We start from the raw sequence: 13423 nt of genomic DNA, 5'->3' as shown, positions 1-13423 counted from the left end.
ACATTGAACTCCTTTTTCCCAGGGCAGACTGATACTGCCCAAACTCTTGGGCTGAGGAGTTGTGCAGTGTCCACGTTGAAGTTCAGGTCCTGTCCCTCAGCAGAGTAATATCTTCTGTATAGACTTGGTCAGACTTTCTCCACGTTCTGTGTCAGGTTATTGTCAAATAAGGGATATCTCCATTTCCGTAGCCAATACTTATCAATCCTGATTGCGTATTTAAATTTCTTGGGGAGCTTACCTGAAAAATTACTGATGTCTGGGCTCTAGACCAGTTAAATTCTCTAGTCATTGATGTAAAAGAAAAAAAACAAGAACACCTTATTGAATTTGTAATTCATGGTCAAAAACTGTCAGTTAACCCATTAACTGTTTGGCAAGTCAGTAGATCCTCAGGCCCCCATGAGTGTCCTTTGTCATGCAGCTCATCAGGATCTGGGCACTGAACTGCAACTCTTAGTGCAGTCAGAACATCCAGTGAAACAGAAGCATATCAGAACCACTTAGCCACATGTTTACAAGGGTAGCCTCTGTTATAAAAGACCACAGATAGTGTCTTTTAGAATTAAATGAAACCGGATATTAGTGCATTTTTTATTCCAAGTTTGATTTCGATTGAGCCACTCAGAATCTGTCACAGTAGATTTAGCCTTGACTGATGAAGATCTGAGAACATACGTTCCATCCTCTGCCTGACCTTATGATTTCATCCTACACCTTGGAATCATTTGGAGTTTCTTCCCCATCCCCAGACTTTTTGAATGTGCTAGAAAATGTATCTAAAAGAATTACTTTTTCAGACAATGTATAATATAAATGTAACTTCTATTTTATTAGTTGTAATGATTGTCACTGGTTAATAAGAGGTAATGTTTTCTTTTACTTATATATTGATTTTGTAATGTTTATGTAACTCTTTTATAGTATGTACCTCATTTTAGATGAGTCACATTTCAGGTGAGAGGCACGCATGGTGATGTGTGCTCATGAACTCTGTGGTTTCCTTAGCAGTGATTCTCATTTTAAAACTATCATAATCCCCCAATTACAGCATTTGTTGCATTGTGGAATTTTACTGGTAATTTGTGTTTGATTTTTTTTTTTTAAGTCGAAACTGATTTTTCTTTTATATACTTATGTTTTTATGTATGAAAATCTAATTGAAAGTTAGAAAGTTATCTGAAGCCTTCTGCAGATAAACTTTAAAATATTTCATAAGTATTCTTAGGGTTCAGGTTTCTCTCATTAAAAGAATAGTTTGGTGAGTTAAACACTATAAAACTATAGTGTTATTTAGTAAGAACGATAAAACCTAAGCAGTTGTCAAGATTCATAATTTATTTCTGAAGGAGGAAAATAATCTAATTTTATTAAGAAAATTATCTGTTTTGTGGATATTTAGAAATACTGTACAAATGCAAAAAAATTCAATTTAAAAGATTGATTTAAAGTTACTGTGTGATAAATGCATATATATCAAATAGAAATAGACAGGATCTCTTCTACTTAGGGAGGTCAGAAAAATGATAATTATAAAAATGTATAATTGAGAATTAGGTAAATGTTATAATTAAGGTGAATTATAAATATTGTGAAATTGTTGCAATTAATGAAATAGAGAATCATCTTCTCTTTTAGGTTGTAAAGGCATATGATCGTGTGGAGCAAGAATGGGTTGCCATTAAAATAATAAAGAACAAGAAGGCTTTTCTGAATCAAGCACAGATAGAAGTGCGACTTCTTGAGCTCATGAACAAACATGACACTGAAATGAAATACTACATAGGTAAACAAACAGGCAAACAGTGCATTGTGCCCCAACACAGACCAAAACATTGAGTTAATGGTTCTTTTTTATCAAAATATTTTGATTTTATTTTAAAGTGGTTGATTAAAAATTTGTTTTTTTCTGTTGGACAGGAAGATTTATATAAGTGGCTTGATCTGGTAGTAATAGTCTAAGTCTTGGGGAATGTGCCTTCCAGGTAGCGTACCATGTAGAAGAAAATGAGAGTAGTGTGTGTTTTTTTATTTGCAGCTTACTGGTACCATTTGTTTGCTAATGATGTATATTTATCCATAAGGTCATCTTTCCAGTAACTTTAACCATTTCTAATCTAGCTCAGAAGCTAGTTGTGAGCTAGTATGTTGTTAGTGGTTGCGGAACCATTTTTGGGGCATCTGCAGCAAGATCTCAGGCTCCTCTCCAGTCTCCTCATCAGCTTGGCGGCATTAGAAGCTATTAGACTTACGACTACAGAGAAGAGATAATAGCCACTGCTTATTGAATTTCCACCACATTCCTTATGCTTTCCTTCCATCATCTGTAATAATGTATAGCAGTCTTTTAAGGAAGATGGTAGACTCCTTAAATTACAGGTGGTTTGTATAAGAAGCCGCATACCCAGGGTCATAGGGCTCTGCAGCTAGGATCGGAAACTACAGTACTTCTGCCTCACTCCAAAGTCTGTCTGTCTCATTCTCGCATAGTCTTCCTTCTGAAAACAGAAACAGGAGACAGAAGAATTATGAAAATACTGAAGTCTAGGGCCAGTTGATACATGGACAAGACATCTTCTAATACACATTCTTTCATAGTTTTTTAAATCAAATCTAGTATGTCAGTGATTGTAAGACACCATCATTTCATGTACCATCAAGGAAAAACCTGTTAAGTATTCATATAAGATGCCATCAATCAAAGATACAGACCTTAAGATCAGCACAGATCCATAGTCACTTGTGTTCAGAAATGCTGACCTTACTTGATACACGTAAGGCTGAGTTTTATTTAACAGATTCTTTTAAGAAAACATTATGGTTCTTTGGTCCCCCCTTAAAAAGGTAGAAACAAATAATGGATGTTTAAAAAGGGAAAGCTTCAGATTGTTTAGATTAGATTTTGTTTGTGAAATACCTCTCATTCCTCATTGTTAAAATATAAAATGAGTTTGTATTAATTTTTCTTAGTTTATGGATACTGATATAATTCATAATAATACCATTCTTACCTTAAAATCTTTCTTGTCACACTCAATGAAACTTTGCTGTTCACTGTCAGTTACAACTTACATGAGGTGACCCATTTTCATTCAAAGGTTTTAGAAGCACATCAAGGACATTCTAAGGATGATTGACTTACACAGTGATTTCTAAACATGCCTCCTGCCTTCTCCTCATGCTTGAGTATTTGCTTATGGAGCAGAAAAAATATTGATAGCATTACTGTAACATTTTAATTCTGCTTTATTTTAAAAAGACATAGCTGGCATATAGTTAAATACTCAAAAAATATTAGCTACTCAGTTACGTGTAATGCTAGTATTTTGTTTTGAATAAAGTGACATTAATGATCATTTTATTAATTGTATTAGTTATTACAGATACTCTTTGGATGAGTTTTTAAATTCTTATTTTAGAAGATGGTGAATGCATAATGTCTCAAGAAACTGAGATTCTGTTTGGAAAACAAAAGCACTTTAGACGAGTTCATGTCAATTGAATTGATACCTTAAACTTAAGGTATCTGAAAGTTGTATTTTGTGATGTAAATTAATTTAAAAAGATTGATGAGTGTGATTTATTCTGATGAGTTTTATCATCTTGTCTTTGAACTTTCAAAAACATCTACTACTTTACCATGTAGCCAAATTTCTTATCTGGATTATTTGGTACCTGCCATGGTCTAGTTAAAATTCAGTTTAAGTCTACAACAAAGTCTTGCCAAGCCCTCCATTCTCCCCAAAATTCAGTTAAAAAGACTGAGCAGATATGCTTGTTTGATTTTTCTTCGACAATGTCAGCACATTGTAGATACTAAGTAAATGAATAAAGAATTGTGAGGTCAGGTGAAACTGAGTAGGTTGATCTTTCATTGGACGAACATTCTAATCACAGAGCTTCTTAAAGGAATTTTTATAATCACATTAGAATTCTGACGCAGTTACTTTTTGCATTCATTTTGTGGCTCCTGCTTAACCAGGAGATTAAAAGCTACACATGGACCATGATTGTGAGCATGTATCATGGAACTACATTTTTAGTTTTAAACCTATAAACTGAAGTGACTAAGAACAGATACTTTACATTCTTAGGTAACGTTTAAGGATTCCTTTGTTGTTTTTAGTATCGAGTTGTGCCGTAGACTCCTCTATAGCCATGTAGTTATTTTTATTGTGTTACTTATTCTAACTTTAGATCACCTATATCATGAAAGATCTAAAAGCAGTATTGATGGCCACTGCTTTGAGGCAGGCAGCCCAGGACTACTCCCAGGAAAACACAATGTATCCACAGTTCTTAGTTATCAGACATTGATTACTCTCCAGTTTATTCCAGATAGATCTGTAGAGAAACCTCTCATTTTGTAATAGTGTAAAAGAAAATGAAAGTAACCTTGACAGATGGGTAGTTTATGTCATTGCAGTTGTGTCACAGGTGCTCAGTTTGGTGTGTGTAAGACTGTTAACAGGGAGGGACAGCACTTTATCGAATAACCTCATCTGATGTGAAGTCAGTGTTAATACTTAAAGCACAATCTTTGAAGCAATTTAGTGAGTATTCAGCCTTTTTAGAGGGTCAACAGTGATAGCGACCTATGTGTTCTATGCTGTTGCCCCACTTACAAGCCTCCTTATCATCTCTTCTTGGAGCTGAGCTTTATTTTGAAGTTTTCCAAACCTTCAGTCTCACGAGTTGTCATTTACTAATTTGATAAACACAGTTAAGTCCTCCAATACTTTTACCAAAGCATGATTTTCAAACATTTATTGTATTTGCCTAAAGGGTTAAAAAAAAAAAAAAAAAAAAGCCATCATTGAAAATTGTGACAGAAAATTACCAGTGAAATGTAAAGTTCTGCAGCGCAGATAAATTTCAAAGCCTACACAGAGGGCTGCCAAGTACAGCATTGTCAAAAACCAGAGATCCCAGTAGGTGGAGCTTAGACATAGGAAGTTGTGAGGTAGGGCTCTCAGGAAGTAAAAAGTGCTTTCATTTATAAATGAAGATAAAAATTGCTGAAATATTCTTACTACTGTTTGTCCATTTGCTGCTTGTGTTTTCAGATCTGACTTTTAAAGAAACAAGGCATTTTGGTAGTACTGCTTACCTTATATCACTTATTGACAAACGCTGTACCTGTTTAATTCAGCAGAAGAGCAACTTAGATATTCTTAACTGATTAAAAACTGCTGTTACTACAAAATGCTGATCTCCAAACTTTAACTGAACTCTGCATTTGATGTTGTAATAATGTTATAGATCATTTGAGAGTGCATGTGTTTGTTACTCTCATTTATTGGTATATGTAATTTAAAATGAAACTTTTCTCTTTCAGTGCATTTGAAACGTCACTTTATGTTTCGGAACCATCTCTGTTTAGTTTTTGAAATGCTCTCCTACAACCTCTATGACTTGCTGAGAAACACCAATTTCCGAGGGGTCTCTTTGAACCTCACACGAAAGTTTGCACAACAGATGTGCACTGCACTGCTTTTCCTTGCGACTCCAGAACTTAGTATCATTCACTGTGATCTAAAACCTGAAAATATCCTTCTTTGTAACCCCAAACGCAGTGCAATCAAGATCGTTGACTTTGGCAGTTCTTGTCAGTTGGGGCAGAGGGTAAGTATTATTTCAGCATTTGTGAATTAAATAGGAATTAAATAGAAGTAGGACAGCGTAGGTGTTAGGTTGGCACAAAAGTAATTGCGGTTTTTGCCATTGCAGTTGCCATTTTTGCAATGGAAAAATCACAATTTCTTTTGCGCCAACCTAATATTCGAAATGTTACTAAGGTGTATACCATTTAGAGGCAATTACTGGATGGTTATTTAGCTTTAAAATGTAGCACTTACTTAACGTGTGGATATCTGTTTTGGGGAAATACCTTTTAAAATGCAAATAGCAATACTTTGAGTCAAAAGACATTAATTTTTTGAAATGGGTATATTTAAAATTGTATGTATGCTAAAAGATTAAGGGAGAGAATAGGAGATGGAATGATTAAATATTAGGGGATTTGTAACTGTATTTCTTAAGTAAAGGTTTTAGTATAAATTTTGGGACTTTTCAGTACTAGAACATTGAATCTTTGCTGTAAAATTCTTCTCTGAAGATGGATCAAGATAAATCATTTTTCTAAAAAACTGATGGTTCAGAAAAATGCAGGTAATTTTGCCTTAGTCATGGTACTAAAGTATAGACGTACTTGTTTTGATAGATAAGTTTGTCTTCTTTTCCCCACTCTTATTTAAAATGTACTTAAGTTCTGACACATACCCAAGCTGGTTTTTTTGAGACTGCTAAAAACAGATGTGTTCGTAGTGCTGAAAAGTTTAGCTGATTTAGGAAAGCAATTTTTTCCTGTCATTCTTCCGGCATTATGAAAACTACTCTAACGGCATTGTTTTATATGTAAAATAGAAGTTACAGGGGTCTCCTCTTGAAAGGAATTAGTGTCACCATTTGATAATATTTTACTCATTTTTAACACCATTCTTTTTGCTTTTAAGTATTGAAACTGTATTTCTTCTGTTTTAAAGAAACCCAACTAACATACAGATGTTAATTTTTCATACTGACTTTTCTGTTTCTTATTTTTCCAAATTAGTGAAATTTTCTGTCCTGTCCACTTTTGTCCAGGCTTTAACTATAACAGATTAATCATAAGGATTTATAGCCAGTTAATAGGACTGTCTTTTTGTTATTTTCTGCAACTTCTCTTATGGCAGTGATGCTATCGAGTGTTGAAGTAATTTTTAAAAATTGGAGTAGGGACCAAAGTTTGCAGTTTTAGATGCCTTGAAAAAATCAAGAGATGCTCGTAGTTTATATGGGATAGAGTGTATTGTGAATGAAAAATACATGCCCATCTTGAAGAGTAATTTGAATAGATTATAGAGTTGGGAAGTTTTTCCCCTATTTAAGCCAAATTATATATTTTGTCCTAATATTAAACATTATTATTTCTGTCTAGCCAAAATAAGCCAATTATCCCTATAATAAGTTTTTAATTATTCAAGTTCATTGGCATCACACGGGAAGTTATTTCTAAAATAGACCTGCCATGTCCCTGCCCCTAGATCTACTGGATTAGAATCAGAAGGTGGTAGGGCAAGTGTGTTTTGGGGAAAGCAACTGCTTTAAACAAATTAGATAGGGAGGTGACAAAGTTTCTGACATAAGCTGTGAAATAAAAGTCTCAGGAGTGGTGAGTGTTTGGGCCTAGGGAATTAACAGTGGTATTGGCTTATAAAAACCTTGGAAATGCAGTACTTCTTCCCAGTTCTTTTAAATTAGACTTTCTTCTCATAGTTCCTTAAGGTTGGTTGACCTGTCTGTGGAGGCCTGAGATTGTTCTTGAAGACTTGGCTGGAGGTTTCAGTGGGAATCGCAGAAAATTTCATGAGCTTTCTGGCTGCATGGTTTGGGTGTTAAGTTAGGAAATTTAATTAGGAGGATTTTCTTTCCCCCTTTTAATAAGTGAAACAAATTGGTCTTTGAAGAGATCCTCACATTACTTCATTGAAAATAGTCCATGTCAGGATTGTGTTTCTGTAAGAAGTCTTGGATGGAGGTAGAGAGAGAAGAGAGAAGAAGCTATTGATCAGAGACAGCTCTCAATTGAATCTTATGTGGTAGTGTTTCTGGGATTTATCTGTGAGACAGCAAGAGTACAAGTGTCTGAATTTTAAATTACATTATATTGAAGTTACTTGACTTTTAACGCTGAGAAATACATTGTTTAGGTTAATTTAAATACAATTTAGTTGTTAAGATTGTGGTAAACTAAGTGCCAGCCATAGTAGGAAGAAATAATTATTAGGGAAATAAATTACTTTCAATAGTGTTTGTTTTTTTTTCTAGTGAGGCATAATTGTTTTAAGAAATACCATGATGACTAGGTAGGATTAGACTAAATGAAAGGACTTGAATCTTTACGTATGACGCATTTCACAATCAGATTAACCAGTCCCTAGAAATGTTTAGTTCTTTAAGCCATATTCATAGTCTAATGTTGAAATTAGTCAGTGGAACCCTAATTCAGGAGTTAGCCAATTCTTTTCTGTTAATATCACGTCAATGTTTTTAATCCAATGCTGACTGCAGTTTTGAGCAATTGAAGTAATACTGTTTTGAAATATATTTCAGATATACCAGTATATTCAGAGTCGCTTTTATCGGTCTCCAGAGGTGCTACTGGGAATGCCTTATGACCTTGCCATTGATATGTGGTCCCTCGGGTGTATTTTGGTTGAAATGCACACTGGAGAACCTCTGTTCAGTGGTGCCAATGAGGTAAATGATGTATTGCTGTACAAATTCTGTTTTCATAATTTCTTTTTGTCTTTCATCTGTGACAGTGTAATTTAAAAGTTGTGTTTAGGCAAAGATGTCTATTTAATCATTCAAATGTGAGGTCAGTTTGAATATACCTATTTTTTCATATTTGTCAGTTGTCATATAATGTAAAGTTTAGAATTATGAGATAGGAGTAGGATATTTTAATCTACTCATGAAGGAGAACAGTTAATTAGATTAGAAAGTGTTAAGTATTTTGGCATACATTTTACAGGTTTTAAATACAGTAACAGAAAGCTTAAAAGATGATAAGGAATGACGGCCTTCCTGCAGAGATACAAACATCACTCTAAATTTTGAGATTATGATTTGGAGTTGAAGAGGTAATGATCAGTAGGACTGATGGATACTCAGTCTGAATAATGTAGAGTAAACTAGATTATAGAATTGTCGGGCTACAGAGACTGTGTGCAATTCTGTATTCCACAGGTTTTCAGTCTGTGTTCTGGAATATTTTTGAAGGTCAGAGGCAGTGAATGGGAGGGCGGGGACAGGCCACACCTCCCTGCAGTCAGAGAAATCGGGCTTTCATTGTTTTAAAAACTATTCACCTGTGGGGTTTTGTTTGTTTGTTTTTTAAAAGAAAAATGGACCATTGCAGATCTTGATCAGTCTATTTATAAGTGAGAAGAGAAAGGCCAAAGGCATTAATGACTTGTACCGGATTATGCAGCTGTTAATAGGTGGTGTCAGAAACTTGTCTCTTCCATCCTTCCTTTTAAATTTTTTTTTTTTTTGAGATGGAGTCTTGCTCTGTTGCCCAGGCTGGAGTATAGTGGCACAATCTTGTCTCCCGAGTAACTGGAATTAACAGGCAGCGCCACCATGCCTGGCTAATTTTTGTATTTTTACTAGAAATGATGTTTCACCATGAGAGCAGCTCCTGCCCTGACCTGAAGTGGTCTGCCCGCTTCAGCCTCCCAAAGTGCTGAGATTACAGGTGTGAACCACTTTGCCCAGCCCCTTTTAATTCATTTCAGCTTGAACTGGTGAGCTACTCTTTGATAGTAACTGCCATAGTTTGTTTTTGTTTTAGTATAAATCTTACTTTGTAAATTAGTATCTTTCTTGGGCTTAAACAATATTTGAAAAACTTTGCTATGTTACTCATTTTAAAGGCCGAGGTCCTTTGAGTAGCCCACAGATTCCTGCTCCCTCTGATGCCAGTTCTCTCACGACTGCCTGGTCTCTCCTTCTTCTCTCACTCTGTGGTCCATCCACAGCTTTCTCTGTGGTCCGTTGAAAATGCCAGCCACAGGCCCATACTCAGCCCTTTGCATTTCTTCCTTCCTGTGCCTAAAATTCTCTTTCTGAGCTAGTCCCTTGCTGATGTTAGTGTTTGCTCTGATGTCACATTCTCGGTGAAACCATATACCCCACTTATGGTTGCAGTACCCCTTCTCATCCCATAGTTCTTAGCCAGCATCTGACATCATGTATTTAATTATTTATTGATAAGGCTGGGCGCAGTGGCTTACGCCTGTAGTCACAGCACTTTGGGAGGCTGAGGTGGGCAGATCACTTGTCAGGAATTCGAGACCAGCCCGGCCAACATGGTGAAACCCCGTCTCTACTAAAAATACAAAAATTAGCCTAGCTTGGTGTCACATGCCTGAAATCCCAGTTACTTGGGAGGCTGAGGCAGGAGAATTGCGTGAACCTGGGAGGTGGAGGTTGCTGTGAGCTGAGATTGCGCCACTGTGCTTCAGCTTGGGTGATAGAGTGAGACTCCATCTAAAGAGAAAATTAGCCAGTCATGGTGGTGCATGCCTGTAGTCCCAGCTACTCAGGAGGCTGAGGTGGGAAGATCACTTGACTTTAGCTTGGGTGATAGAGTGAGACTCCATCTAAAGAGAAAATTAGCCAGTCATGGTGGTACATGCCTGTAGTCCCAGCTACTCAGGAGGCTGAGGTGGGAAGATCACTTGAGCCCGGGAGGAGGTCAAGGCTGCAGTGAGCTGTGATTGCACCACTGCACTCCAGCCTGGGTGACAGAACGAGACCTTGTCTCAAAAATAAGTAAATTTAAAAAAAATTTAAATAAAATTCCCCAAGAACGGAAACTTTAAAACTTCCTCTCATGTTTCCTTACTGTTCAACATTGTATCCATGGCTACCTGACATAATATGTTTGTTAATTGACTATCTTCCCTTCTGTGGGGTATTCCCTTCTGTGGGGTATCAAGGAAGGTAGGGCTTTTCTTGTGTTTGTTCATTGCTGTATGCTGGATATCTAGAGGAGTGCCTGACACATAGGAGGTGTGCAGTTTATTTATGAATGAATGACTTGATGAGCAGGAGTAGATGTACAGTAGAAATGACAGGTTTTATTGTTTTTATTTTTAATACAGGTAGATCAGATGAATAAAATAGTGGAAGTTCTGGGTATTCCACCTGCTCATATTCTTGACCAAGCACCAAAAGCAAGAAAGTTCTTTGAGAAGTTGCCAGATGGCACTTGGAACTTAAAGAAGACCAAAGATGGAAAACGGGTAAAATAAGGATATATCTGTTTTGAGCCTTTATTAAATTTATCATACCTGTCTTTTTATAGCTCATTTTGCATTTACTTGAAATCAGTGTTTCAGTCAATGATTTTATTGATACCTTACATAGATATTTTGTTCAGAAGTTGAGTATAGTTTGACCTATCAGGTATGGACCAGTGTTTGATTAATGGTCAGAGTTTTCTTTAAAACTTCATATTAAAAACTGTATGCCTGCATTTTGAGGCAGCTGATCACATCACCATACTTTGTTTCAACAGAAGAATTAGTAAGTTTGACCTTTGTTTTTCACAGCTTGGGCATGTAGTGAGTTAATACTGCAGCTGTGAACAGAAGTCACAATTGGTGTAAATGATTTTTTTTTAAGTTCAGTTGGTAAATTATGTCAGAAGATGATTTTTGGCTTAAGTAGTATGTGATTTTTTTTCTAAGGATATTAACTAACTAGATAGTCCTTTGATAGACTTCAGATTCCTAGCTCAATGACTTGGACAGCAAAAATTTCACATCTCCAAAATCTTTGAAAGTGAGGTTTTTAAAACATTAGGTTTGTTTTAGTAATTTTCTTTTATCTGAGGACTTTTTTAAAGATACCTAAATTATGTCAATTTAATAGAGTAAGTGATGCCAATTTTGCATCTTGATTTTTTACTTTTGTTTTATAGATCTGTAAATAATCATGTTTTGTAATTTAATTTGGTCATAGTATTGAATGAATGTAATTTATAAATATGTGATTGAATATGACCGCACCCCCCCACACACATATGTACATATAGAAGTCACCTTGTGATTGAAGTTTTGCATTTATAACATTTAAGAGTTTATTTTTGTTTCAGTTATTATTTTGCATTGTATTTTAGCGACACTGCCACCAGGTGTCATTTTTAGCAAACTGAAGGTGATGGTGGTTGATTGCCTTAATTCACTTCCACATAGCTGCGGAGTCATAACTTTTAATATCAGATTATTTTCTTTAGAATATTTAGAAGCATATATGTAATTGTATCTTTCAGAACTGATGTGTAAGTTATTGTGTTCTGCCATATTCACTAAAGCTGTAGGCAGTGCAGTTTCCAGCTGCTAAATTATGCCTATTCCCCATGAGGAAAGGATGGAAAATGCTATTGAGACCTCCTGGGTCCTTGTTTTTTCTTTATCCACATAGCTCATTAATCATGGCCTATTTTCCATATAACCAAAACTTAGCCTGGGAATCCTTACTAGCTTCACCAGCATTTAAAGGAGTTCCTACCAGTTTGAATTAGCATGGAGAGGAAATTAAATCTTTTTTATGTTGTCTCTCTCTGTGATACAGACTGCTGCTTTCTCCATTTCAGATTTATTTATTTATATTTTGCTTCTGCTGTTTTTTCCTCAATAAAACATCCCATTCCATCTCTTAAATCTCTGCCTTACAAAAACCACAGTGACCTATCATTTCTTTCAAATTGATCTATAGGTATTATTTTTAGTTATTTGGGGTGGGGGCATTTCAGAAATGAGTAGATTGTCTTTTCCCTTTTAAAATTGGAAGTAGATAACATACATTTAATACATGTAAATTAAGTAGATTTTTATGAGATTTGTTTTAGTCACACTTAGCAATTAACTTAAGCAGCTTAATTTTTAAAAACATGAAATAATTATTTTGCTTTTAAGAGATAAATTTTGCAACAAAAAAATCAAATTCATTATCAAATTATTACATTACAAATGGTACACTAAGAATTTTGACCAGAGATACAAATAGATGTGCATGTACTTTCATTGGGTGTCTCTTTGTGGTTTGTTTACTGATTTTATTTTTACTTTTACTTTCTCATTTTACATTTCAAAAGCCCCATATTAGGGTTTTCCAATAATGAAATAAATACTATATATTTTTTTCTTGATGGAGGTGGAGAGTGAAGAAGACAATAAATGATGCTGTTTTTTGAAGTACAGTTTATATATTGTAAGATACACAGATTTTAAGTATTGAGTTTGTTTTCACCTTTATGTACAGCAATGCCCCCCATCTACACCAATATGAAAGACTTCTATCACCCCAAATCCTCTTGTGACCCTTTTCTGTTACCTCACTGCTTTCTGATTTCTGTCATCAAAGACTAGCTTTGCTTTTTCATTGGCAAACTTAGTATAAATGAAGCCTTACAGTATTTATTGTTTAGTTTTGGGTTTTCTTCACTCAATAAATGTATTGCTTTTGGAGATTCATCAATATTGTATGTCTTAGGAATTTTTTTTTATTGCTTCAAGATATTTCGTTGAATGAACATGCCATAATTTATATTCACCTGTCAGTGGTCATTTGGTTTGTTCCCAGTTTGGGACTGTTATGAATAAGGCTACTGAGAACATTCTTTCATACGTATGTTTTCATTTCCCTCACAGCACAATCTAAGAGTAGAATTGCCAGGTCATAGGGTATGTGTTTACCTTCACAAGAAAACACCAGTTCTCCAAAGTTGTTTTATTTTATATTCCCATGATATATGAGTGTTCCAGTTGCATGACATCCTCACTATTTTATATAGTTTGTCTGTTGG

At 35.2% G+C, this 13423-nt stretch overlaps 1 protein-coding gene across 12 annotated transcripts in view; it reads left to right on the top strand.

Annotated features, from left to right (window-relative positions):
• Positions 1-13423, top strand: part of DYRK1A (dual specificity tyrosine phosphorylation regulated kinase 1A) — a 153302-nt gene that overhangs the window by 123297 nt on the left and 16582 nt on the right. For all 12 annotated transcript variants that reach the window (XM_028844780.2, XM_077994553.1, XM_077994549.1 and 9 more), the window contains 4 exons: positions 1639-1786; positions 5339-5625; positions 8155-8301; positions 10716-10856. In XM_028844780.2, coding sequence (XP_028700613.1) covers positions 1639-1786; positions 5339-5625; positions 8155-8301; positions 10716-10856 — 723 coding nt within the window. The remainder of the gene's footprint in view (positions 1-1638; positions 1787-5338; positions 5626-8154; positions 8302-10715; positions 10857-13423) is intronic.

This window comes from Macaca mulatta, chromosome 3 (genome assembly GCF_049350105.2).
Source record: "Macaca mulatta isolate MMU2019108-1 chromosome 3, T2T-MMU8v2.0, whole genome shotgun sequence".
NCBI classification, from domain to species: Eukaryota; Metazoa; Chordata; class Mammalia; order Primates; family Cercopithecidae; genus Macaca; species Macaca mulatta.
The sequence above is the reverse complement of the archived record's forward strand: the minus strand, read 5'-3'. Positions and strand labels throughout refer to the sequence as shown.